This window comes from Sarcophilus harrisii, chromosome 6 (assembly GCF_902635505.1).
Source record: "Sarcophilus harrisii chromosome 6, mSarHar1.11, whole genome shotgun sequence".
Taxonomy (NCBI): domain Eukaryota; kingdom Metazoa; phylum Chordata; class Mammalia; order Dasyuromorphia; family Dasyuridae; genus Sarcophilus; species Sarcophilus harrisii.
The window spans coordinates 188,971,381-188,998,275 of NC_045431.1; the positions used below are offsets into that span (position 1 = coordinate 188,971,381).

The 26,895-nt window shown below is 36.5% G+C and overlaps 1 protein-coding gene across 2 annotated transcripts; it reads left to right on the forward strand.

The window, feature by feature from the left end:
• Nucleotides 1–305: 305 nt before the first annotated feature.
• Nucleotides 306–17,627, forward strand: SLBP (stem-loop binding protein). 2 transcript variants are annotated; one of them, XM_003773440.4, is made up of 8 exons: nucleotides 306–545; nucleotides 2,364–2,525; nucleotides 5,717–5,821; nucleotides 6,886–6,945; nucleotides 7,458–7,595; nucleotides 8,472–8,621; nucleotides 9,503–9,584; nucleotides 14,147–17,627. In XM_003773440.4, exons 1-8 carry the CDS (start codon nucleotides 472–474, stop codon nucleotides 14,261–14,263), a joined length of 888 nt encoding a protein of 295 aa, XP_003773488.1. In that variant the 5' UTR covers nucleotides 306–471; the 3' UTR covers nucleotides 14,264–17,627. The 2 variants fall into 2 exon arrangements, with proteins under 2 accessions (XP_003773488.1, XP_031799811.1); XM_031943951.1 differs by lacking the exon at nucleotides 306–545 and adding an exon at nucleotides 597–1,218.
• Nucleotides 17,628–26,895: the final 9,268 nt, after the last annotated feature.

Here is a 26,895-nt window from a genome sequence, read left to right on the forward strand (position 1 = left end):
CGCTTCTCTGCCGCCAGCACTTCTTCTGGGCCGAACTAATTCGGAATTAGGAGGGAATTTTACTGGAGCCCTTCCCAAACCCACATGTGGGGACTCGTTTGGCTTCCTAGACACCTGTAATCTATTTCTTTCACTCTATTTTTGCCCCGAAGTTTATCCTAAATTCCCTCGTCCGCTTTCCCGAATCGAAACTTAAAGGCTCTTTTTTTCTCGATTCCCCTCCCCCCCCCGTCCAGGTTCTGATGGTTCACGCCGGGCTCGCGAGAGGCGGCGGGGGGGGGGGTGTGGGAGGGGTGGAGCAGAAAGCTTATAAAACGCCGTTGGAGGGAGTCGCCGCTCGCGCGCGAAATCAGTCTGCGCCCGTGTGGTGTCGTTATAGCAGATCCTCGGCTCCGCGTTAGGGAAGGGAACGTCCGGCCCAGGCTTCTCTTGTCGTCAGATCACGCCACTGTCCCCGCTGCACACCTTGCCATGGATTGCCGGCAGCGGAGCCCTCACGGTGCCACGACGAGCCCCGGGAATAGTTTTTGGGGAAGCGACGGCAGGTAAGCGGATCGAGGCAGCGGCGCGCTCTGACGCCTTCGCTGTCCAGGTTTGAGGGGAGCGGCGGGCCCGGCCCGTACCGCGCCTGCGCGGCATCCCAGACTCCTCCTCCCCGCTCCCCGGGATGCGGGTGGCGGGAAAAGACCCCAGCGCCGCTCCTTCACGCCGGGAATGGGGCTGTGCTGGGACCGAGGACGGGCCTTGGGGCCTTTGGGGGCGCAAGAACTGATTTCTTCTTTTTAGTTTATTTAACCGAGAGGTCACAAATAACGTGACGGACTCCGGCCCCCCCCCCTCCCCCCAGCGCTGTTTCCTTTGTACCAAGCAGACCTAGGCCCGCGCGCGGGGGTGGGGGGGGTGGGTGGGGTGGAATGTTGACTCCGGCCTGCAGATAGAGCCGGGACGTTGTACCTGCTCCTTAAAATGTTTCGATTCCCAAATTTCAGTGAAGAAAATTTCAGTTTTTAATTTCATTTGAGATGCAAAGGCGGTGTATGGAAAAACTATCGTTAGTGAATGCTAGATACGGCCGAGTCCTTTGTAATACGTCCCTGTCCAAAAATAAGAAGAGAAGAAAATGGATTTGGATTTGGATTCTCTCATTTCCAAAATGGATAATTTGGATTATTCTGGATTAATCTGGATTATTCGGCATAGCTGGAATTGGAACCCCGGGTAACCGAAAGTGCTTTCTCATTTTTGATACGTTTACAGCCATCCCCACTCCCACCCCTCGGAAAAGGTGGAGGATTTTATTTTATTTTATTTTATTTTTTATTTGATAGCCTTTTATTTACAGGTTATATGCATGGGTAACTTTACAGCATTAACAATTGCCAAACCTCTTGTTCCAATTTTTCACCTCTTACCCCCCACCCCCTCCCCCAGATGGCAGGATGACCAGTAGATGTTAAATACATTAAAATATAACTTAGATACACAATAAGTATACATGACCAAAACGTTATTTTGCTGTAGAAAAAGAATCAGGCTCTGAAATATTGTACAATTAGCTTGTGAAGGAAATCAAAAATGCAGCTGGGCATAAATATAGGGATTGGGAATTCAATGTAATGGTTTTTAGTCATCTCCCAGAGTTCTTTCTCTGGGCATAGCTGGTTCAGTTCATTACTGCTCCATTAGAAATGATTTGGTTGATCTCGTTGCTGAGGATGGCCTGGTCCATCAGAACTGGTCATCAGATAGTATTGCTGTTGAAGTATACAATGATCTCCTGGTCCTGCTCATTTCACTCAGCATCAGTTCGTGTAAGTCTCTCCAGGCCTTTCTGAAATCATCCTCTTGGTCATTTCTTACGGAACAGTAATAGTGGTGGAGGATCTCATAATCGGCCAATTCACAAATGGGGAAAATGTGGGAGGGAGAAATTGTTTGCCCAAGGCCAGGACGATCCGAACCTAGATCTTCTGACCTCATTCTTCCTATTAATGAGGGCTGAATGTTCTTGATGCTTCATCACATGATCTGGATCCTGGGGTGGAAAGGATGTGACTTCCCTGCTTGCTCCCGATTGTTATTAAGCCAAGAAGCCCAACTTAGTAGAAATGCTAGGCTTTGGGGGGGTTACTAATGTAATCTATATTCATTTCCCTTATTTCAGGAAACTGAAACTCAGAGCAGTGCATTGACTATAATGAAAGTTACATTGAACTAGGATTGTAAGAATTTTGTTCTTCTGTCTCCTAATCTAGTACTTAGATTGTTATAGCTTATCAGTACCCTGATTTCCGAACACCTCCTAACTTAGAAGGAATTAGCACCTAAATCTTAACCTGTTGTGTTCTTGTTTTCATGCTTAGCACACTTTCTCCATCCCGGTGGTCTCTTGGACGGAAACGAAGATTGGATGGAAGGCACAGAAAACCAGAAGATGCTGATGCATCTCTGTTTGTTGAAGATGAGACCAAACCTAGACATGCAGAAGAAAATGAATGTCGAAATTTAGACAATAGGCTTGAGAGGTATGACATTAAACCTACATGTGCCTTTGTGTAAATTGTGACTGAGTCATGAGAGTTTTGTAGCAGTTTTATCACAAACTATTGTTGAGTCTTTTGGGGAAAGGAAACACATGAGAAGTAGGACAATATGGCAAATGTGATAGCTGAAAAGGAGGTATCTAGGATCTGGTAAAACTTCAGGGGAAACTTTATACTTAGATTTTTCATCTAATGAAAAATTTGTATGTTTTTTTGGCATATTGAAAACAAACCTAAATCTGTTTCCATTTCCTAAAATATCTGCTTTATCTCGAGGGGAAAGGTGGTACTTGATTTGGGAGCTAAAAGTATTTCACACCAATTCATAAAGACTAAGAGAGGTTGGGTCAAATTTGCTCCTGTGGAAGCACTGGTGAGATTGGATCCAGTAAGTGTTGTTCTCTTGAACTCATTTTAGAATCCATACTTCCCTGTCACCTTTGCCATATTCATAAGTAAACTTGACCAAAATAGATAAGAATATAATCATGCTGTGTTTTTATATTTATATTTAAGTTTATTCACTAATGATTAGGCATGAAAAAAATCTTGATTTCTGTGAGTTGTGTTTTACATCAAATTTTGCTACCTAATGTAAGTTTTTACAAAAAGTGCTTTAAAATTTAATATAGTTAAGTAAATGGATACAAAATTCTCCAAGTTTTAAAATAGTTGAATTTTTTGGTTTATTTAAGGCTGAACAGCTAAATCCTGAATTGTCTATTAAGAGTATACTATAGACATTGAAATGATGATAAGATAGGTTGTTAAAATTGGGGTTTGTGGTTTGGTTTTCAGTTAGCTTTTTAGAAGATGTGAACATTTGTTCCTATGAGATTGCATCATAGAATCCATTTTACCTGTTTGATAATAATAGCTAATTTTTAGTGCTTTTAAGATTTGCAAAGTATTTTGCAAATATAATTCATTTCATTTGACTCTCATAACCCTGGAAAGTAGGTGCTATTGTTATCCCCATTTTACAAATGAGAACACTGGAACACACTGAGATTAAGTGACTTGCATAAGGTTCCCCAACTAGTTCATATCAAAACAGAACTCAGGTTTTCTGCCTGACTCTGAGCTCCCATTCTCCTTCTACCTAGGTGCATCTGTTTGAACTTTCAACAAACAAAAGTTTTGGGTACTGTTAGACAGAATATTTATTGTACTGACATCTTAATAAACTGACTAGCATTGTAGTGGAAAATTAATGGAAACAGATTTCTTTTAATGTTATTTTTGATGTAGTTGTACCTAATGTATGTGTTTGGGATCCTCTTTTAGGCATTGCAGAGGTTGGTACAAACAAACTGAATAATTTTGTTTCACTTTTATGTTTATTATGTCACCAAAATTAATGAGCTAATTTTAAAATATAAATCATAGCTTAAATTTTCTAAATGAATTTTCAGTAATTTGATCTGTAATAGTCACATGTAATGCTTACTGCAACAATCTGGTAGTTGCGACTTGTGTTTGAAGTAGACTAGGATAATTTTTTTTTTTCATTTGAATGAAACCTTAAAAGGCAAAATTGAATACTTTCTATTGTTCACTTTAACCTGCGTTTATTGTCCCTCTTCCTTTCTAGATGGAAGTATTGAAAAGAGCATTTTCAGTCATTAGGAATATTTGCTTACTTAAGAGTAAACTGATCCTTATAACTCTGGGATAGATGCTGTTACTAACTCCATTACAATAGATAAGGAAACAGATTCAGCAATTATCTGCTCAGGATCTAAAAATCCAGGATGGGATTAAAATTTGGATTTTCCTGACTGTTGTCCACTGTGCTTAATTGCTAAAATCAAAACAAGTACAATGTTGTACACTGAAATATACAGGCAATCTTTCTTTTAAGCGGTATTCCTAAGAACTATCAAAGTGGACCTTCCCTCATAAGAAATGGGCTGCAAAATGAAACTACAAGTTTGGAATTAAAAAGTTATGCCATGAAATGAAAACTACAAGATTTCTACACATAGAGCTATCCTCCAGATTACATATATATGACAAATGATAGCCCTATTGCATCATAATTTAACCTAAAATTAACCTGCTATATAAAATATTAGTTATTAATCAAGTTCTTCTTGCCTTAAATTTTACAAGAGATTGTGGGGAAATTGTAAAGAATTTGGAACTGATGCTTCTTTCTGTTGATACAAATCAACTTTAAGGAAACAGAAAGGTGTTCAAAATCATATTACTTACAGTAGTTAGACCCTAGAGATAATGAAGAGCCACTGGATTTTAAATAAGATGGTAATATGATCAGATCTATATCCCTTTATTTTCCAAATGTATCTCTTTACTTCTAGATATCCTCCCTTTTTAATAAAAAATGAGAAAAAAAGTTCTACAAAACACTGACAATACATCCTACTTCTACAAAGAAGGTGAATGTTGGGAAAATGTAAAAAGAAAACCCAAGGAGGGAAAAAACATAGATAACAACATTAAATGTGACAGATGGGTAGGGAAAAAATGGAGAGTAAGAAACAATAAGACTTGTCCCATAAAAGTTTGGTGGTAACTTGGTCATTTCATTTGAATAACGAGGTTAGAAGGCATATTGCAGAGTGTTGAGAAAGGAAGTGGAGGTAGTGAGATTAGGTAACTTTTGAGGAGTTTGATTGAAAAGGGGAGTAGAGTAAAAAGGAGTAGTTGGGGGGGTGTGATGAAGTTGAATGAAAAACTTAATGAGGGAGGATATTTGAAGGTTTTAGGGCAATATTTTAAGTTTGAGAAGGGGATTGAGGCCCCAAGGCTTGGCCAGTTCTCTTAATTCTTTGGAGAGAAATAATACATGCATCGATATAGAGAGAAGAGAGCAGAACCAGAAAAATACGCACACTGACAACAATATATAATGGAAAGATACTTTAATGACTAGGCTTTAGCCTTGAGAAAAAGATCAGGGAGTGCTTTAATTTAAGATAATTGTTCTCTAACAGGACACTATTCTGTGACATTGAAGTAATACTTTGAGCATTCCTAATCTTTGTTTATAAGGGTGTTTTTTTTTTTTCCTACCTTAAAAATATATTTCAAGGCAAGGCAAAAGTCCATAATATACCTCAATTCTACAAAATTAAATGTATATAGATTTTGATGGGTTTGCTTTAGTTGATTTTTTTTTTTTTTTTTTTTTTTTTTTTTTTTTCCAGTTTTACAACTCCAGAAGGCCCAAAACCTCATTCAAGATGTAAAGATTGGGGAAGTGTAGTTGAAGAGGATGAAATGCGAACCAAAGTGAATAAAGAAATTGCAAGGTATTTGGTCATACTGAATTTTAAACTCTTTGCTAAATAATTTGATTTACTTATTCTTAAGCAAATTTTTTTTTGAAGCATCATTGAAATTTTTTAATAGTCTGCCATATATAGTTATTAGGATTAGCTAAATATCACTTATATATGTGATATTTATACATAAACTTATATAATATATATTTAATATATAAATCTGTATATATAATGCTATAAAATAAGGAACACAAGTTATATATCGTCCCTTGTAGTTCAGTAACCACTCCTCAACAGCAATATTCTTTTTTTTCCTTATGTTTGCTGTGAACTTTTCTTTTTTTAAGGTAGATAGAACATAGATTATTAGGTTTGTTTGTTTTTTTTTTTGAGGTGCAGGGAATTTGATACTTTTTGGCAGTAAAAGGTTTTCATGCTGTTTATACTATGAATTTATAATAAGTAATAATCCACTTAAGACTTAGGTAAACATTACCAAGTGACAATTGTCATTTTTTTAACTGTTTCCTCCTAGTATGAAGTAGAATCCAGTTAGACAAAACTGGAATTATTTTATTTAAGATTATCTCAAAAAAGTTTTTAATCCTTGAATTTGTTGAATTTAGAGAAGCATTTGGATTTTCCAGAGTCCCTTCTGTTGAAACATTATTCTACATACATTTTGGACTCCTTAGACTTTTAAGTTTTGGTAGAATTTAAAATTTGCCATGAAATTTTAGTTCCTAAATCGATGGAAGTATAATAAGTAGATTCTTCATGAGAATTTTTAGATGATTATTAATTAATTATGTGTTAAGAGCTCACCACATTGGACAGACAAAATGTAGCATAAATAGAAATATTTTGTTGAGCTTGTTAAATTATACCCTGCATCTTTATCATGAAAGAAAGTGGTACAGCCTAGAAGTCAGGAAGATTTCTAACCTTGTTCTTACACTGATTAATTCTGCAACCTTGGCCATATCTGTCAAGACTGTTGTAACTCCAGGAATGAAATTAAATTCGGAAATAGTGAATTTTATATATGTATATATCTCTGAAATAGTAAGTTTAATGTGAATTTTTTTCAGATACAAAAGAAAACTTCTTATAAATGAATTTGGAAGAGAAAGAAAGTCATCTTCTGGAAGGTGAGTAACTTGTAACACTTTTAATTTTGTGTGTTTATTAAAAATAATCATGAAACAGGAACTATGAATACTATAAAAATTAGAGCAACCTTTATGAAATTGGGCAAAGATAAAAGTTTAACCAAGAAACCACAAACTATATAATCACAAAACTATGTTATGGAAAAATAAGTGGGAAGGAATTGGAACAAATTGAGAAAGTTGATTTCACCTAATGGGAGTGACTTCTTAGTTGAAATTTTATATGGTCAAATTCATTTATGTAAATAGAAATATTTTTGACGTAAGGTTACTGGGTCTATTACGAGGCTTTTCCCTGGCTATTTGATTACCATTTTGAATGTTTAGTAAAATTACTAAAATGTTATAAAAGTTATATAAAATTTTATTATATGTACATAAATAATTAATTGTGAATTATATTAAGAATTATGTAAAAATTATTAAAATAAAATTATAAACTTTCATAATCTTTGGCATTTGTGAAAAGACGATCTTTTTATTTTGTTTAGTTCTGATTCAAAAGAATCAACATCTACAGCACCAGCAGAACTAGAAACAGATGAGAATGTTCTGATGAGAAGACAAAAACAGATAAATTATGGAAAGAATACCATTGCCTATGACCGATACATTAAAGAAGTTCCAAGGTAAATTTTTCATTTGTGTAAATAGTAGGCTTTAAGTGAAGTAATGTCCTTTAAAAAAAAAAATCATACCACTTATGTATGATTATATATCTATCCCCTCTTCTATCAATTAAAGGCTTCCTTGTAATAATTTTTTTTTTAAATCTTATGTTTAATGAAAAACTTTCTAAAAAGAATTAGCCATGGACAGCTTGTGCAGTTTTTTGCCATGAGTAAGAACATGGTGATTTAGAGATTGTTCTAGAAATCTTCATGATAATAAGAGAAAAGAAGTATTGCACATGTGGCAAGAAGATATGGTATTACAATAACTGAATTCCTAGGGGGAGTTAGGAGGGAGAAGTTAGATGAAAGGCGAAAGCTAGGACTTTGACTTGATTTGAACTAGGATGAAGGAATGGAGGAGGATGAACAAAGAAAGTTGTAGTGGAAACTTAAAAAGTAAAATCTGAAGGGGACCAAAGAAGTCATGTCCAGGAGGGAGAATAACAGGTGGCAGTATAGGACATTGCAAGCTAGTTTTCACCCAAAAAAGGATCTTTGCTAAGGCATTTTGCTTAATTTGTTATGGACTGGCCCCAGTTGAACCAGCTGGCTTCACTGTTACACAAATATAATTTTGTTTTTTAGTAATAGGAATTGTCATTGCATAACTTTGATATATTAGGATTTGCTATTTTAATAGATTTCCAAAGAATTTAGATGCCTAATATAATCCAAAGAAATGTCCAGTGACTGGATAAGTTAAACAATTCAATTTTTGAAAGCTTGGTCTCATTAAAATCTCAGATTTCACACAATTAGTGATGATAATGCTATGGAAATATGGGAGAGGTATGGTTTTTTAAACTAATGGGTGGATTCTTGCTAATACAGGCATCTTAGACAACCTGGAATTCATCCCAAGACTCCAAACAAATTTAAGAAGTATAGCAGGCGATCCTGGGACCAGCAAATCAAACTGTGGAAGGTTGCTTTACATTTTTGGGATCCTCCAGCTGAGGAAGGCTGTAACTTACAAGAAATGTATGTATATGTTAGTACTTATTTTTTTCTCTGTATTATGTACTTGTATGTCCTATAAATAGACCATCTGTGCTTATGGGCATAAGTTGTATATACAGTTCTGTGACCATGAAATAGTGCCCTTCAGATCTTCCTATAAGAACAATTCAATCAATATTTACTGTCTTGATATATAGGACATATAGCAAGTTGTTTTCTCCCTAGGAGCAATTTAGAGTAACAAAAAACAATTAAGCTCTGTTGTACATAAAAATTGCTAGTGAAGTAAGTCATGGGTTATTTTTTCTCTTCCTCTACCCCCTTTTCATCAACCAGAAAGAATTTTGCCTGAGTACAATTTATTGTGCTTGCATTAAAATCTAAAGCCTGCATCTCCATGTCCTGTGTGCTTCCCTTAAAACATGTTTTTCAAAGAGAATGTCACTTAACATTAAAAAACCATTTTAAATGGTCAGTTTTTGTCCAGCATGCATGTTATTTACTAGAGTTGCCCCATATTAAAATGGTACCCTTTTCATTTCAAGAAAACAACCAGTCCAGGTTTTCAAGTGATGTGTAATAACTCTGTTTTTGTAACTTGATAAGCCAGTGAGAAAAAAAATAACATTGAACTACCTTTAAAACTGCTTACTACCACCCCCAACGCATTTACGTTGTACTTTGAGATTTATGAAGCCATTTACTTGCACTGACTCTTCAAGTTAGGTTGTGCAGTAATGAGACATTGGTCTCATTCTGCAAATGAGGAAACTTGGGACATGCAGCTTTTCAAAGTTTTTTTAAAATGGGAAATTATAGAACAAGAAACTTTCCCAACATCAGGTTTCTTCATCGTATGTTAAGTCATTGATGTCATTTGCATGTTGCTTTAATTTTAACAGCACCCCAGTAGATATTGGTGAAATGGAGACTGAATCTGCTGAAAGTAGTTCTGAATCACAAACAAGCTCTCAGGATAACTATGTGAGTACTGGGATTTTGTTTTTCTTTTCTACCTTTTAAGTTTTAGGGTTTCCTAACTCCTACTTAGCCCTTGGTAGTTTGGCTCATTTTAAGCAATAATGTAAAAAATATAAAAATGTGCTTGGTTTGAGCTTAACACTCTGGAGTAAGGATTCCAATTTATCCTTAGTAAAACCTGAGGCTTGGGTCTGGGATTGGTTGTATTAAATGTACAATTTTGACAAGTGTAGGTTTGGTATGCATGTTGTAGGAATATTATAAAGGAAAATAATGAAGTGAATATTTGAGTAAGCCTCATGTCATTCAGACTAGTCATACTTTTAAATACTTCATAAATTACTTTTTACTATATCTTTAAGTTAGAATCTTATATAGCAGTATTACCACAGTATGTGTGGTGCAGTGTGGAAAAAGATGTTGGTTCCTAAGACTTGTCAAAGTTTTTTCATTTCAACTGAAGGGGGCCGGGAGAGGGGGGGGGGGAAGGCACAGTAAACTGGCTAACATGAACACTGAGACTTAACCAACAATTTGTAAGATTTGCAGGATTTCTTTGTGATTGGGAACTAGAAAGAATAAAAGGATAATTTTAAGTATACTTGAAGAAAAATAGGACCATGGGGAAGGGAGCATGGCTTGGAAAAGCAGTTGGAAAATTAGACTTAAGTTAATTAAGCAAAACTTAGTTACAAGGACTAAGTGCCAACTTAAGAGGCAAAAGGAGAATTAAATCAAGGAAAACAAAAGCATAATAATAACCTTAAATGTGAGTAAATATGAAATCAAACTCCAAAATTTATGGATATAAATTGGAAGTAGTTGCAGATGAAAATGAGCTAAAACAAACTTCTGCATCAAAATATTTTTTAAAAGCAAGAGAAAAATTAATTACCATGCCTTCACTGTAGACCATGTAAGGTTAAGTGCATAGTATCTAAGATCATAGAACACTGGTCTTGTGAAACATGATAACAGGACAAGAATTATGAATAAGAATATTGAATGTTTGTATGAAACATCCTTTTCAGAACTAAAATAGCTGAAATAGTAGTTAGCACAGGGAATACAAGTGGCAGAGTGGATAGAAGGCTAGCACTGGTATTGGGAAGACTCATTTTCCTGAGTTGAAATCCAGCCTCCAAGACTTAGTAGCTGTGACCCTGGTTAAATCATCTAATCCTATTTGCCTTAGTTTCTTCAACTGTAGAAATCTGGAGAAGGAATTAACCACTTAAGTATTTTTATTTTGCCAAGAAAACAAAGAATCAGTCACTACTAAGGTGACAACCAACAGCAAATCTAAATGAAAAGAAAAAGTAGTTTTCCAAATGAGTAAGCTAATGAATGCATTTTAAAGATTATTAATATACTTTGGTTTTTATATTAAATTTTCCTCTGTATCCCTTCAACACTTCCCCTCAAAAAGCCATCATTTAAAAAGAATTTTTAAAAAGGAAGAAATAAAATTGGCACAAATGATCAATATGGGGGGGAAATGTGACTATATATTTATGTTCCACATTTATGGGCCTTCCCCATACCTGAAAAGGATTGGTGGAAAGTGTTGAATTAGAAATGGGCTAAATAGAAAATTTAAGACCTGGATTTTTGAAGACTAAATAAGTCATTAGCTAATAGTATAAAAACAAAATTGCCAAAATTAGACAAAAGGTGAATTCACATTTAGAAATAAAATGAATTGTCAGAAATTACTGTATGTCATTAGACTGACTATTAAGTCATAAATGAGTTTATTAATAAAAAAATTCCGTGGTCTAGCAGATTTGTAAATGAATTTCTAGCAAATGTTTCAGAATAGTTAATATTTGCTACAAAAAATTATTTTTAATAATAGAGAACAAAGGCATTTTACAGAGATCTTTGACGCAAATAAGGTCCATATGTTTGAAGTTTAGAGAATTGTTCTCTTTGGTTGTATTGAATTTATGCCAGGTATTCAAAAACGAAGACAATTTACATAATTTTTCCATCCACCTTCCCTCTGCTAACATGAATTAATAGATAATTAATAGATAAATCCTATGGAGTTTCCTGAAGTAGGAGAAAGATTAAATATTTTCCTCATACTTAAATCTTCAGAGATGGAACCTGAATCTTGTTCTTTTTAACTTAACTTTCAGTTCACTGCCTCTTAAAAATCATGATTAAAACAAATCATGATTGTAAAATTCATGGTAATGAAAGGCCCTCTGAGGAGATAAGTTTGTAATTAAAATCAACAGCCTATGTTGCTCACAGGAAAGTAACATAGGAAATTTTGTTAGCAGATGCATTTATGGGCATTAGCCCATATTTGTCTTCTCAAGGAGGATTGCTTTTGTGAAATTCAGAATTTGGGAAAAAAGATTGTTAAAATTGTTTTTACATGTAATTGGAGGAAAATAAAATATTTTTTTTAAAACAAGAATGTGAAGTCTGAACTTAGAGAAGCAATTGGACACAGTGTTCCAGTGTCTGATAAGCAAGCCCAAGAACACAAACTACTTAGGAGAACTGTATTCTGCAAAAAACTATCAACAGCTTTATTAAGTTATTCAAATTCCTAATAGAAGCACAGATTTTCACTTTATAAACCAGTGAAATTTGAAAAGATCAGAAACACTGAGAAAGTGTTAAAGGGACTAGGAAGACAGCCAAAATGTAAATTGGTTCAACCATTTTGGGGAAACATTTGGAATTATGTGAAGAAAATCACAACTGTTGACTGGAGATAAACCCCCAAAGCATTCAAAGTCAAATTTTCTTTCCCAAAATATTCATGATAATTTTAGGATTAAACCAGGTACAAAGTACTGTCTACTCATTAAGAAATGAGTGGGAAAAATAATATTGTTATGTTGTTAATGACAAATATATGAGGATGTGAGGCATGGGGAGATTCTGTGAACTAATGCAGGGGGAATTAAGCAGAACCAAAAAAGCACATGAGAAAAACTACAGTTGGGTTTTCAGTTGGTCAGTGTTAGATTCCTTGTAGATGTTTTCATTGATATTGTTCTAGTGATATGTATTCTGCTTCTGCTTATCTAGATTCTGCTCATATTGAATCTTCCCATATTTCTTTGAGCTCATCATTTTGAACTGCCCTAGAACTAGAATGGCAGCTGTGCGGCTCTGGTTTTGAATTTAGATGGCTGGGAGGGGATGTATAGCTCTGGGAAGAAAAATAAATTTTGTTTGGAATGTGTTAAGTTTGAGATAACTTGAAACATCCATTCAATATTTATATCAATAAGTGCCCACTGGCAATGTAGACCAGGAGCTAAGCAGATAATAGCGTTGGTTATATGTAGGTGTTGGTTTGGGAGGCGTCTGCATAGATTGAGAAATGATTAGCCTCCATTCCTCCCCAAAAAAAGGTCATCAGTGATGTAGAGGAGAGAATTGGAGAGGGCTCAATACAGAACCTTGGTGTACATCCATGGTTGTAGGAAAGGAATATGAATAATTATCCAGCAAAAGAGACTTGAGATGGGAGTGGTCAGAGAGGAGAGGAATGAAGAGAACTTTGTCATGAAGGTGAAACCTGGTGACCTCTAGAGGGCAAGAAAGATAAAGACTGGAAAAAATGGGCATTGAGTTGGCAAATTGACATCATTGTGAACTTTGAAAAGATCCTATAGTCCGAAGTCCGTTTTGCAAGGGATTGAAGTGCAAATTGAGGCTAGGGCCCTCCTTGGTAGTTAGGCTGTTAAAAGTGTCAGGAATAGGACTTGAGGGGATGGTGGGATCAAGCAAAGTTTTTAAAGAGTGGAGGAGGCCAGGACATATTTGTAGGCATCAAGGAAGGAGCTCAAAGACAGAAAGTATTTGCAGATTAGAAAACAGGACAGTAAATGGGAAGAGGGAACAAATTTCAGGAGGATGAGGAAGGAGTTGGGATAAAAAAAAGTTGGCTTTCTTTGGTAAGAAGAGCAAACTTTTTCATTATTCTAAAACCAAAGAGGAAATAATGGGAAGTTATATCAGTCAAGAAGTTTATAGTTTGATATATAGAAATATCATTTAAATGATATTTTAAAATGCTTTTGTACCCAATTCATAAAGTCTTTGGAGATTATCTGAATTATGAAAGTAGCCTCCATAAGATGTATATTGCTGTAGTATAGTTAGATCAAGCAGAAGTTTGTACTTTAAACCAGAAATGTTTGGATTTTTTTTTTTTTAAGTCATTTTACTAAAATAATGTAGTTGCTAATCTGGAAACCATAGGATATACAAAATGATACTGCATAGAATTCAGTTATTTAAATTTTTAGTATATGATATTTTCATTTAAGAATTGTTCATTGTTGTAGTTTGGGGGAGAAAAGGTTCTTGAAAAAAAATTTTTAGCTAAGTGAGGTTTTCTTATGCATTTGAATTAGTGGCTAATAGGTATATGAATATATTTGTACCAATATGTCTGCCTGTATTAAGATGACAGAAAAGTGAAAACGTGTATTTAGAAACACTTAAAAGAACAAAGTTTTTACCAATGGGATTAATACTTGCTTACCTTCATTCCTTAATTTTGTGTGATTCACGTTTTTGTTTTGTAGGATATGTATTCTGGCACGCCCACAAAAGTTAGACATGTTGATTATCAAGCAGGAGATGAATTTGACTTGGAGGCTTGTTTGACTGAACCACTGAAAGAATTCCCGTCTGTGAGCTAAGGGTGCCACCTGGAGGCTATTTTGGGAAAACTATTCTGTTCTAAAGTAGATGACATTGTTTAGGTGAAAATAAGTCTGGTGAAATGTTGGCCAAACTGTTGATAACTGGATGTTTCCCTTCTGTTCATAGTTTATTATTTCATGATATTGCTATTCTTGCCTCATTTTTTTTATTTTTATGTAATTTTTTTGTATATTGGATGGGTTTGCAAGTGTTAAATTATAAATTTTGTAATAGCCCAAGAAAAGTGACAGTGAAACAATTTAATTGTTCTATAGGTTTCTCTGCAAGTTAACTTGGCTAACATAAGTGTCTTTTTCCAAGTATGAAATGCTGCATTGGTCTCTTAGTTTTATCATAGAACTACAATAAGGGGTCGGTGCTTTTTGTGTTTTGCCCGTGTACTTTCCTTACAAGCTGAATTCTTGGCATCTCTTCAAGATGCCAAGTGTATTATTAAGCTTTTCGTTTCATCCACAGCACTGGAAAGTTACCATAGATATGGTGAATTATTTGAATAACTGAGCTTGGAAGATTGCTGCATCCTTAGTTTGGTACTTGTAAATAGTGATAGATGGCTCTTCTTGTGATATTTGAAGAAGAGTTTAAAGGAATGCAAAGCATATAGGGAAAAACTTTTTAAATGCAACCAATTAATAAGCCATGTAAAATTGTAAATGATAACGTTGTACAGATTTTCTTTTCAAATATTCAATTGTAAACTTAATACAGTTAAAAGTTTTAATTACTTTTGTATGGAATGTTCTTGCAAAAAATAAAAGGAAAAGAGTATGGTGTATCAGATTTATTAGGTTGTCAGATAGATGTGAACTTTGTTATTCTGCTTCCTGATGAGCTTCTCCCTGTGCATTCATTTTCAGGACAATCTTTCACAAGAATAGAAATAACTATCCTGTATGTTTTTATACCTTGGCTTTTTTTTCCCCCCCTCCATTAAAGAGAGATGTTATAGGATGGGAGGGACAGTTGTAAATTTATTATTATAGGCTGGTAGCTTGAAATTTGTAGGTGCTCAGTATACATTTTTGAGTGAATAAAAATTGTTCAAAACTTGAATCTTTGTAATACCAAGTGACAAATGATATGGGGTGTTTTTTTTGTTGTTGTTTTTAATTATTACTCCTAATGAGTCCTAAACAGACTATATTGCTGTGATTGTTCTGATACTAAAAAGACCTTTTGGGGGTTTTTTGTAGTAAATGTTTCCTGTTTTGTACAATTAAAATTATTTTAGAAATGTGACTTGTCAGATTACTTCTGAAGTATTGCATTAATTTCTAAATGCCATGTGCTTAGAAGGTTGTGGTTGAAGGCAGATCAGGGCACTAAGGATAATCTTTGAGAACAAATTGGAAAAGTTAGCCAAAGTGAGGTTAGTCGGTTGAAGGTAAGGCTCTATTATTCTAATTAAATCTTTTATTTCAATCTTTGAGTGACACTAGTAAAATGACAGAATCAGGATAAAGTCCAACAAAAAGGTTAAGAACAATTAGTGATAATTCTCATAATAGTTTGATTTCTTTTTTTAAAAAACATTGGTGTCACTAGGCCTTCCTTTAGATAATTGTGAGTCAGACTTAAAATCAAATAACAGATCAAGCATTGGTAGGGACTGGGAATATAGAGGTGAAATATGAAGTAGTTCCTTCCCTCAAGGAGCTTATATGAATGCCACAGTTTTAGCAGAGAATGAATATTCAAAAATACTGCCATCCCTTTGTAGCTAAGTTTATGATTGGAATTTGCCCTTAAATTTACAAGAATATTCTGGATTTTTTTTCTTTGGGTACAAATAAGACTTGCATATCATTTTGACACCTTATCTAGATCTTCACAACCTTTAACAACAAAAATGACTGATGACTCTCCTGTGTTTTTATAGAAGATTGTATATATAGAAGATTTTTCTCATATTTTCCCAGGTATAAAAAACTTCATGAGCTTAAGTCACCTTACCATAGAGCCAAAGTTCAGAAGCAGGAGAAGAGGTATGCAGTTTGAAAGCTAGACTACAGAGGGAAAGAATAAAGTAATGCTGAATGCCATCATAAAATAAGGTGATCTTAGTAATGTACCAGATTGTAATGACTGGAAATACTAGAAATATTTGCTTAGGATGCATGAGACCTGAGATCTGTTTGTACTTTTCTGGCTAATTCTGAGAATTAAAGCTCTAGGACTAGAAAGCCATCCAAATTGCGCCAAGTGGCTATCACTTGCTCAAGGTCACCCAGGCAGTATCAGAAAGGGGATTTGAACCATTTTCTCCATTGCCAATGTTCTTTCCACTGTACCAAGTTGCTTCAATGCTTTTCTGGGCCCTGGTTTCTTCATCTGTAAAATGCAAGAGTTGGACCTGACTTTGTGGAAGAAAAGGCATGACCAAGAACAAAGGCATGTGTTCAGTAAATGGAGAGTAGTATAATTAGGATATATGGAAATAAGTGGTGAGAGATAAACCTAGAACAATGTTATTGGCAGATAATTTGGGTAAAACATAAAAGACATTTATTAGTAGACGACAAGCAGTTATTTCACAGATATAGAAAGGACAAGACTGAAGGCAAGGAATAGCAAAAAGTCAGATGATTGAATGTTTTGGTTTTTTTTTTTTAATGAATCATTCAATCTATATTTACACAAAATTAATATGGTGAAAGTTTTAATCCTAGGTATTGGAAGAATCTTTAGGGAGAGAAATGGTTTCAAATTTTGAGCTGGTAGGAATTTTTAAAAATCCATTGTATGTTTAAAGTTCATCATTGGTTCACCCCTTAACTTTCACATTACAACAGTTCCTCCTTGTGTCAGGCCCATAACCCGATTCTCATGAACTCTAAAAACCTCTGACTTTGTTTCCCTACCTACCTTTTGTCTCTCCTGTCCAATCCATCCTCACAAGTTACCTAAATAACCCTCCCTAAAGCTCAAATTCCTCAGGGGCTCTATTGCTATTCTTTGTTTTTAAGCTAGCTTTTCCACAATCTGCTCCAGGCTACCTCTCCAGCCTTATCTTCAATAATCTCCTTGAGGTGTGCTATATTTTAACTCAATTGGATTGTTTATCATTCCCCAAGTGCCCCATCTTTGTAACTCTCATATTGTTATCTTTGCCTGAGGTGTTGTGTCATTTTGCTTTATGAAACATCTCTTTAAAAAACAATGAATGAAACATAAAACAAATGAGTAGAAGCTCAGAAAGAGAACACAGTTTTGTACCTTTGGTGTTTAAGCAATTATATACAAAATTCAGTTTCATGCGCAATTTTATTTTCTATTTGTATATGAAATGTTTGTTTTTATCGATCATTGTCAAATTCATAATAAAGTTGTTGAAACATCTCTTCTATTCTCTTCATTCCCATGGATTTGTATGTGTGTGTGTGTCTACGAAATTCTTTTTCCTTTGTTCTCCATGATCTGATTCAGAACCTCATATCTCAGCTGTATTGTAATAATGGAGCTTTCTGAGTTCCTGTTTGGTTTTTTCTTTCTCCAATTTGTCTTCTAATTGCCCAAGTAGGACTGTGCCGTTTTCCCTTCTTTAAAACAAATGGCTGCCTTTGTCCTCAGGAAAAACTTCCTGAAATTCATCCTGAAGTTCAAGGCTTGTGGCATCCTACCTTTTCAATTTTCTTATCTAGTATTTTTCAATCATATCCTGTTCCCAATTAACTACTAGCTTTTCTTGCCCTTTTAGTGTCTTACTAGAATGGCCTTCCCCTCTTAACATTTTCAAATCTTTATTTATCCTTTCTCCCTTAATTAAACCAAATTCTGAGAGGGTAGAGATTATGTAGTCCCTTTGTATCCCCTGAATTTAGCACAGGTCTTAGCATATAATTTCCATAGAATAAATGTTGAATTGTTAAGCTAATTAATAAATCTTTAACTGATTATTTTTTGTCATCCTTAACGTTCTGTTTTGCATTTCATAATGCTGAATGTCATTCTGTGTTGTAGGAAATTTAAAAATAAGTGTCCTTGTCTTGATAATTGACCAATTCATTTGATTTCTTGTCCTCTGTGTTATTAGGGTTCCATAACCTATCTAAAAGAATAGGGAAAATATACAAGGATACAGGTGTTGTTATCCTGGATACGTCCCATGGCCACTTTTAAGACTTCTCTGTGCCCAAGATCTCAGCCAATTGAGCATAGGCTCCCTTAGTCGCCTTTCCCAGAGATACGTGATTCAAAGCAAGTAGCTGGGGAATGCCTGAGCTACTGTAGAACACTTACCTAACTTGTTTATGATCCCTTGGCTGATTCTTCCTTGCCAGCCCCAGGCCCGTGGCTCACCTTGCTTTTATCTCCTGCCTTCAAGGTAAGCTCAGTGAGAAATAGGCTGCTGTTCTCCTGAGGGCTGCTGGCAGCAGATACCCAATGGCTCCACAACTGTTGTCTCCTTGACTGCTGCCCAGGACCATCTTTAGAGTGGTGCAGGAAGAGGAAATGAGTTAGCAACTTCGCAGTGACGGTAGGTAGAACCAGCAGGGATTGGCAACAAATTAGTGGTAGAGGCAAATTTCATTTAACTTGATATATTTAAGTGTAAAGCATTCTGCTAGGTACTGGTTATTACAAAGCCAAAAAGCAACTTGGGTGTTTTAAAAACTAGGCTAGAGTGGTGGACCTAAAGGGGAAGACACTTTATTACTATAAGAAAGTCACCATCTCTCTAAAAGTTACTTGCTCTGATACTTCTGGTGCCTATCTGTAATGGGCCACATGAAGAAAAGCTTACACTTTACGGTATAGATCAATCTCTGTCTTTTATTATTATATTTTGTAACATAGGTAAATATGTATTTCCATATGAATATATTGTTATATGTAGTACTTCTGCATGTTCATTTCTCCATAGATTGTAAGCTCCTAAAGGGTAAGGACTATTTGCTTTTTTGCCCTAACTGCCTCATGACAGGTGCTTAATAAATATTTTGTTGACTTGACTAGACCCAAGTTTATTTTTCAAAGACCCTAATTTCAAGCCACATGGTATATAAAACAAAATTGTCCCAACTTGTATGAACCAAGTCTTTGAGGGGCTGTTTCCTGGTGCCCCATTGGCAGTCTTCATCACAGGGTTATTGTGAAGGGTGATGTATATAAAGATGCTTTGTAGTGCTGCAATGCTAGAGAAAAGGCAAGTTATTATTTTCTGCTGGAAAGAATACTAATCTCCGTTTTTAAAAAATAATAGCTTTATTTTTCAAAATATATGCATAGTTTTCAACATTCACCTTTGCAAAAATTTCCTTTCTCCTACCCTTTCCTTTAGATGTTAAGTAATCAAATATATGTTAAAGATCTGTAATTCTAATATGCATATTTCCACAGTACAAAGAAAATCAGATCAAATGAAAAAAAAATGAGGGGAAAAAAGCAAGCAAACAACAAAAAAATGAAAATGTGATCCACACTCAGTCCCCATAGTCCTCTCTCTGGGTGGACTCTTTTCATCACTAGAATTGATCATCGCGTAATCTTGTGTACAATGTTCTCCTGGTTCTACTCACTTCACTTAGCATCAGTTCATGTCAGTCTCTCCAGGCTTTTCTGAAATCATCCTGCTGATCCCTATAGAACAATTAACCTTCATATACCATAATTTATTCAGCCATTCTTCAACTGGTGAGTATCCATTCACTTTCCAGTTTCTTGTCACTACAAAAAGGGCTGCCACAAACATTTTTGCATATGTGGGTCTTTTCTCTTTTTTATGATCTCTTTGGGACACTGGCTCAATAGAGACAATACATGCAGATTTCTACATCCATCCTTGCAGAACCTTGTGTTCCAAAATTTCCCCTCTCCCTTAGATAGCAAATAATCCGATCTAGATTACACTGGTGCAGTTAAAGAACACTAATCTCAGTATAAAGGAAGGCTTCCCAAAGGAGGTAGCATTCAAAGTGTGCCATGGAGAAAGATGATTCTCAGAGGCAGAGATGAGCCCGTGCATTCCAGCCAGCCATGGGCACCGTGGCTCTCAAGTTTTGTGAATGGCACACCATTCAGTATGGACATGCAGGAAGGACAGCACCAGAAAATAAAAATAGGAAAAAAGTATGAGATTTTTTTTTTTTTAGAGAGCCTTAAATGCCAACCTGAGGAGTCTGTTTTATCCTTGAAGCAATGGGAAGTCACTGGAGGCTTTTGAGCAGGAAAGGGACATGTTCAAACTGTAAGAAAGACTGCTGCATGAAGGATGGATTTGAAAGAAGAGATGTTGGAAGCAAGAACTATTAAGGGCTGGTCTAAGTGAGGGCTACTAAGGGCCTGAGCTAGAAAGCCTGGGATGGACACAAGACACTTTAGTCCAAAATAACTCGCCGCAGCTCTGCCACTTGCCACTTGTTCAAGATGACCTTGAACAAAGCAGTCCCTTCAGTTTTCTCGTTATATCTTCTAAGCTTCCTTCAATTTGAAATTTATGATCCTAAAATTCAAGTACAAAGAGATCTCTGACCCCATGCTTAAAAACTTTCCTTTCCAATTTTGACCTATTGGAATCCCTGGTTTGCTCCAAAATTCGTCCCTTTCTGCCCCTTTCTGCACGGCTATTTCCTGGCCACCTCCACCACAACGTACCAGCTACTAGAACTTTTACTTTGCCACCAAAATTCCTGTGTTTCTGCTTTATATATATATGTCTAAAAGGTACATATTGTAGGTACATATTATCTCCTTAGGAGAAAGACTAATCTTGCCGTGTATAATGTTCTGCTCATTTCACTCAGGATCAGTTTGTGTAAAGTCTCCAGGCCTCTCTGAAGTTATCCTGCTGGTCATTTCACACAATTCCACAATTTGTTCAGCCATTCTCCCACTGATGGGCACTCACTCAGTTTCCAGTTTCTTGAGGGAAAGGGACTTTCCTTGCGAGCAGGAGCAATATTGCTCTTTGTTGAAGACCTTTGGATCTTCAGTGTCTGAGGGCCTCACACAAAGGAGCTTCCTGAGTTGCTTGATCACTTCATTCACTGATCTGACTCTAGGTCTGCTGTCCACGGCTCAGCCTGTGCTGGCCAACCAAATATTGGAAAAGATGGCCCTTAAACCGATTTTGGAAGGGCCTTCTCTGCAGGGTGCACAGCCCAAACGCCGGGAATGGCTGCTGGCCGCTTGTCTCCGCCTCCAAGGTCCCTCTCAGGGCTCCGGAAACGCCAAGTCCCAGTCTCCTGGGCCTAAACCTCCAGATCCGAGTTGGGAGTAAAACCAATGATCCCTCAGGACTGCAGAGGGCAGTCAGAGCACAGACACCACTCGCCAGCACAGCTCTTGCAGTGGCTAGAAGCGATCTGAGGGGCTTCCCCATCAGGTGGGGAGTGGCCCAGTCAGTTACCAAGGTGAGAGTGATGGAGTAAAACAGGATGTCAGGGAACAGGTTACACAATAGCAGCATCGCAAGGGGAGAAGGACCAAAAGACCTGAGAACTCTGAACAGTGCAGTGATTGCAGATCCTGAAGAGGCATGTATACACTCAAGGTGCAGTTTGGCGCACTAATCTTTGGAGGTGGCCAATGTGGAAATTTACGTTGCTTGAAAATGCTTCTTTGTTACAGGGTTTTATTATTATTTTTTTCAATGATGAAAAAGGGAAGAGAAAGGGGGAAAATAGAACAGATTTTTTTTTTTTTTATTAATCAAAAAAATTAGAAATGAAAGTCACCAAATGACCTACTTACCTGTTTTATAGAACTCCTTTAACCCCCAGACATCTATAAGTGATGAGTTTTTCTTCCACCTGTGTCCCATTATCCACCAAGCTGCATATGCACACACACATACACATGCCCACATATATTATTTTCAGTTATCTTTTCACACTCCATACTCAGGGATCCAGAATTCTCTACGATTATCAGTGAAGCTCACCTGAAAAGCTTCCAGGGCAAGTCCAATGAAAGCAGTCGACAGGACTTGGCTCTAGTCAAGGCTACCTGCTAACTAACTATATAAATGTTGGTCACTGAGAAGAATTATTAACTAAGATCCCTGAGCTTCCTTATTCTTATCTGTAAAATGGGGACAATAATATCTATAATGGGGTTGCTGTTAAGTTGTCTGTCTTTACAATATTGTTATAATATAAATTATTCGCGTTCTGTTCCCTTCATGCTACATCAGTTAATAGGAGACTTTTCAGCTTTCTCCCAAACTGGCCTTTTCATAAGCATATTCATAAGAGAATCTGTGCAACTCTTCCCCAATTAATGGATAAAAGGGTGGCAACAAATATTTTTGTACATATGGGTCCTGTTTCTCTTTGATCTTTTTGGGCTTGCTGAGACACCCCATGGCCAAGTTGTGCACAGGTTAGAACTTTGGGGACATGGCTTCAAATTACTTTTTTTTTCTTTTGCTGAGGCCATCGGGGTTAGGTGACTTGCCCAGGGTCACACAGCCAGGAAGTGTTAAGTGTCTGAGAACAGATTTGAACTCAGGTCCTTCTGACGTCAGGGCCGATGCGCTATTCACTGCTCCACCTAATTTTAAAGTACTGCACGATATTTGAGTTAAAGTGGAGTCTTGCTAGTGAGAAGGAGCTTAGGACAGACAGTGCTTATAATAGAGGACACAATAATTAAAAGGAGTTGGAAAATACTGAGAGCATGAAGAAAAATTTTATGGATAATAGTGGTATATTATCAGTTATGTAAAATATATCTGGTACTTGCTATTGGTAAGAACCAGATTCAGAACAGAATTGCCCCCTTGATGCTTCTTCCATATAAAGATTAATTTTAATTTATATTTTATATTCATTGTAATTTATAACAATTTTATTATAATTTGTATAATTTACACATAAGCAAATAACCAGATGAATATTTTTAAAAAGGCAAAGATTTTATGCCAATTTTTTTACTCAATAAGAAAGAACCAAACAAATTAATGGGCAAAGTAAATGTTTTCGTTATGTGTCTTCTTAATTTTGTATGGAAATATTTCCATTTTTCATAACTTATTGGCTATTATTTAATTATTGAACATAATAGATTTTTTTAAAGCTTCTTTTACCTTTTGAAGGTTGAAAATATTAAGGCAAACCAAGAAATTTAGCTACTTTGCTGTTGGCAGAGAAAGAGAAAGGAATCTAGAAGATTTCTGAGTAATCTTAGCCCTCCATCATTACTATGTCATGCCTCCTTTTTAGACTTGTCTTCTATTTCCTAAACTCATCACGGCTTCTTTCTGTGTAGGTGGTACTCTGATAATATCATTTCTTTTTCTGCCTCTGTTGATCTTCACCCAGATATTCTCTACCATGCTTCTTTGCCCTGGTCCCTAGTAGAATTTTCCTCATGTGTTTAAAAAATTTTTTTTCAGTTAACAAGAATATCTTCCTAATAGTAATATTTAGTACTCCCACTCCTCTCCATCTTTTTAATTATTTTGTTCCTTTTCAAAAAGGAATTTTCAGATTTATACACCAAATCTCAGTAAAGCCTTTGAGATCAAATTTGCCCTCTTGTATTAGAATGACTGGTTATTATTGTTATTTATATTTTGTGATTTGTGTGTCTGAAGTCATGGGTTTTATTTCCATCTCCTTTCTCGAATTTCTTCTCTATCCTTTTTTTCAAAGCTGTTTCTCCTCTCCATTGCCTTCTCAAAACATCCTCAAAATGTCTCAGGGTCTTGGGACCCTCTTCTCCTTTTTCAGAGTCCATTCTTCATAGTTTCCATTTACAGGAAGCTCATGCTAAAGCATTTAAACCACTCCCTGAATCATAAGCATCAAAGTAATGAGTTTGGTCACTTGTAAAAACTTCCATTTCAAGGCCCCAACCTCTCTTTCAAGTCAGGGTCAGGCAAATTCACTTCTGTACATGCTAAGAGGAAGATCACAGATGAAAAATTCTGAGAGGTGGAAAGGACTCCAGACGTCCCCTGGTCCAGCTCATTTTGCAATTTGGGAAAGGAGGCTCAGAGAACAGAAGCAATTTGCCCAGTCACAAAGCCAAGACTCAAACTCATTTTGCTTCCCATGTTAATGATACCTAAACGTGAAGGTAATTGCATCCATTTCTCTCCAGACCATGACATGTGTACTTGAAAGCCCTGAGAATACACAGCATCAATCCCAAATCAGACCCCTAGCCAGAAAATTTAAGCCCCAGCACTCCATCTGGGCATTTTTATCAAATCCATATGTCTTTTGGCATCCCAGATGGCAGATAAAATGGTCATCATCTTCCCCCTCTAGTTCATTTTTCAAACTGCTGACAACTTTTTTATGTATAATTTTAGCTCTCTTGCTAACCTTAAAACTATTAAGGAGCTCTCGGATACCAGAAAAAGTTCAAACTCCTTTTGCTAGCATTCAAGACCCTTGATAATCCCGCACTATTTTACCTTTCCAACTCTTACACATAATCACTCTAAAGAGTTCAGCCAGACTATTCACATAGGAAAAACCAAGTGGATGAAAGAAGAATGTCTTTTGTCTAATCCGTGACATGTATTTGGGTAAACGGGCTGTAGAACTGATCTATCAGTGTGTTTAACTTGGACATACACTACAGATGAACAATGAATGAATTGGTTGCAGAATAGGAATTGAATAGGAAGTCAGGAAGTTATTTTATCTTTGGGAAATTTTGCAGCACTTTTAGCTGCTCCCTGAATGAAAGACCCTCTTTTTAGCACCAGTTTTCTGCTAGAATAGCTGTTAGATGAGGAATGTCACAACCCTACTTGCCCTTTTACATGAGGGCAGAAACAGTATCTTAGATGACTGTTGTATCCCACTCAGCACTCTGCTTGTTGTTGAATTAAATTGAATTTCTCACTTAGTACTTGGGTAATCTTTAAACAAGTTGCAGCCTCTGTGATAGGAGTTCTTAACCTGGTCTGAGAACTTTTTTCTTTTTTTAAATAATAATAGCTTTTTATTTTTTAAAATACATGCAAAGATAGTTTTCAGCATTCACCCTTGCAAAATCTTGTGTTTCAAATTTTTCTCTCTTCCTCCCCACCTTCCCCTAAACAGCAAATATATAGGTTAAACATGTGCAATTCTTCCAAACATTTCTACAAATATCATGCTGCCCAAGAAAAGTCAGCTCAAAAAGGGGAAAAAATGAAGAAGAAAAAAGCAAGCAAACAAACAACAATAAAAAAAGGGAATATACTATGTTGTGATGCATATTCAGTCCCCAGAATTGCTCTCTGGATGCAGATGGCTCTCTCCAACACAAGTCTTTTGAAACTGGTCTGAATCATCTCGTTGTTGAAAAGAGCTGAGTCCATCCTGGTTGATCATCACATAATGTTGCTGTTGCTGTGTACAATGTTCTTTTGCTTCTAATTATTTCACTCAGCATCAACTCATGTAAGTCTCTCCAGGCCTCTCTGTATTCATCCTGCTGGTTGTTTCGTGCAGAACAATAATATTCCATAACATTCATATACCATAACTTATTCAGCTGTTCTTCAGCTGATGGGCATCCATCAGTTTCCAGTTTTTTACACTACCAAAAGGGCTGCCACAAACATTTTTGCACATGTGGGTCCCTTTGTCTTTAAGATCTCTTTGGGATATAAGACCCCACTGCTGGGTCAAAGGGGATGCACAGTGTGATAGCCCCTTGGGCACAAAAAAATTTTTTTTCCAACATGTTGATAATTATATGTCAATGTAGTTGGTTTGTCAAAAACATGATGACGAGAAGGGGCCATAGGGGTCTCATGATCCCAAAACAGAAAAGGACCTTTCTTCCACGTGCCTCAGACTCCTTGGCTGTGAAATGAGAGATGTCTAAGATTCCTTCCAATTTAGCCTAGGGATTTGGAATCAGAGGACATGGATTCTAATTCTGGCCTGGTCACTGAGTAAGTGAGTTAAGTTCTCTGAATTTTAATTTCTTCATCTGTAAAAATGGAGGCAGGGGAAATGAGTCATCTGACCTAGATGCTTTTAAAGGTCCCAGCTCTAAATCTCTTGATTCTGTTCATGGAACCAGGGCTGGAGAGATTTTTTAAAACAGAGAATGTCAGAATTGCCCAGGCCAAGGAGATTATCTTCTCTAGAGAAAGGAAAAGACATGAGCAAAGTCAGTGGCAGGATTAGGACACAAGTCCAAGTCTCCTTACCCCCAAATCCAAGGCTCCCTCCACTTTACCGACCGTCCAGTGAGAAAGCCCGTCTTTAGGAGTCTCTTGGGGAGAAAGGCTCCTTATGAGAATTCTGAGTGTCTGCTAAGAAGGGGCCACTTGTACTTTGTGGCCTTGCCCAGCTGTAAGGGCATGGGTGACTTAGCCAAAGTCTTCTCTCAGGGGTCTCAGCCAAGAGCAGATGGGAGCCGCTGGACATGACCTGGGCAGCCCTGGGAAGAATAGGGAGGTCTCCAGGGCAAACTAAGGACCATAAGGGGAGAGGTGGGAGGGACTGATAGAGATGTGAGCCAGACTAAGGCTACCTTCTATTTCTCCTAGCCCGGCACTCTGCACTTAGGGACTTACTAGGCTGAATGAGGATCGAAAAGTGGGAGGGAGAGAAGAAGAAAGGAGGGGGGAGGAAGAAGAGAAAAAAAGAGAAAAGAATGGGAGTCGGGAAAGAAAGTGGGAGAGGAAATGAAAGATCTCCTTAGTAAA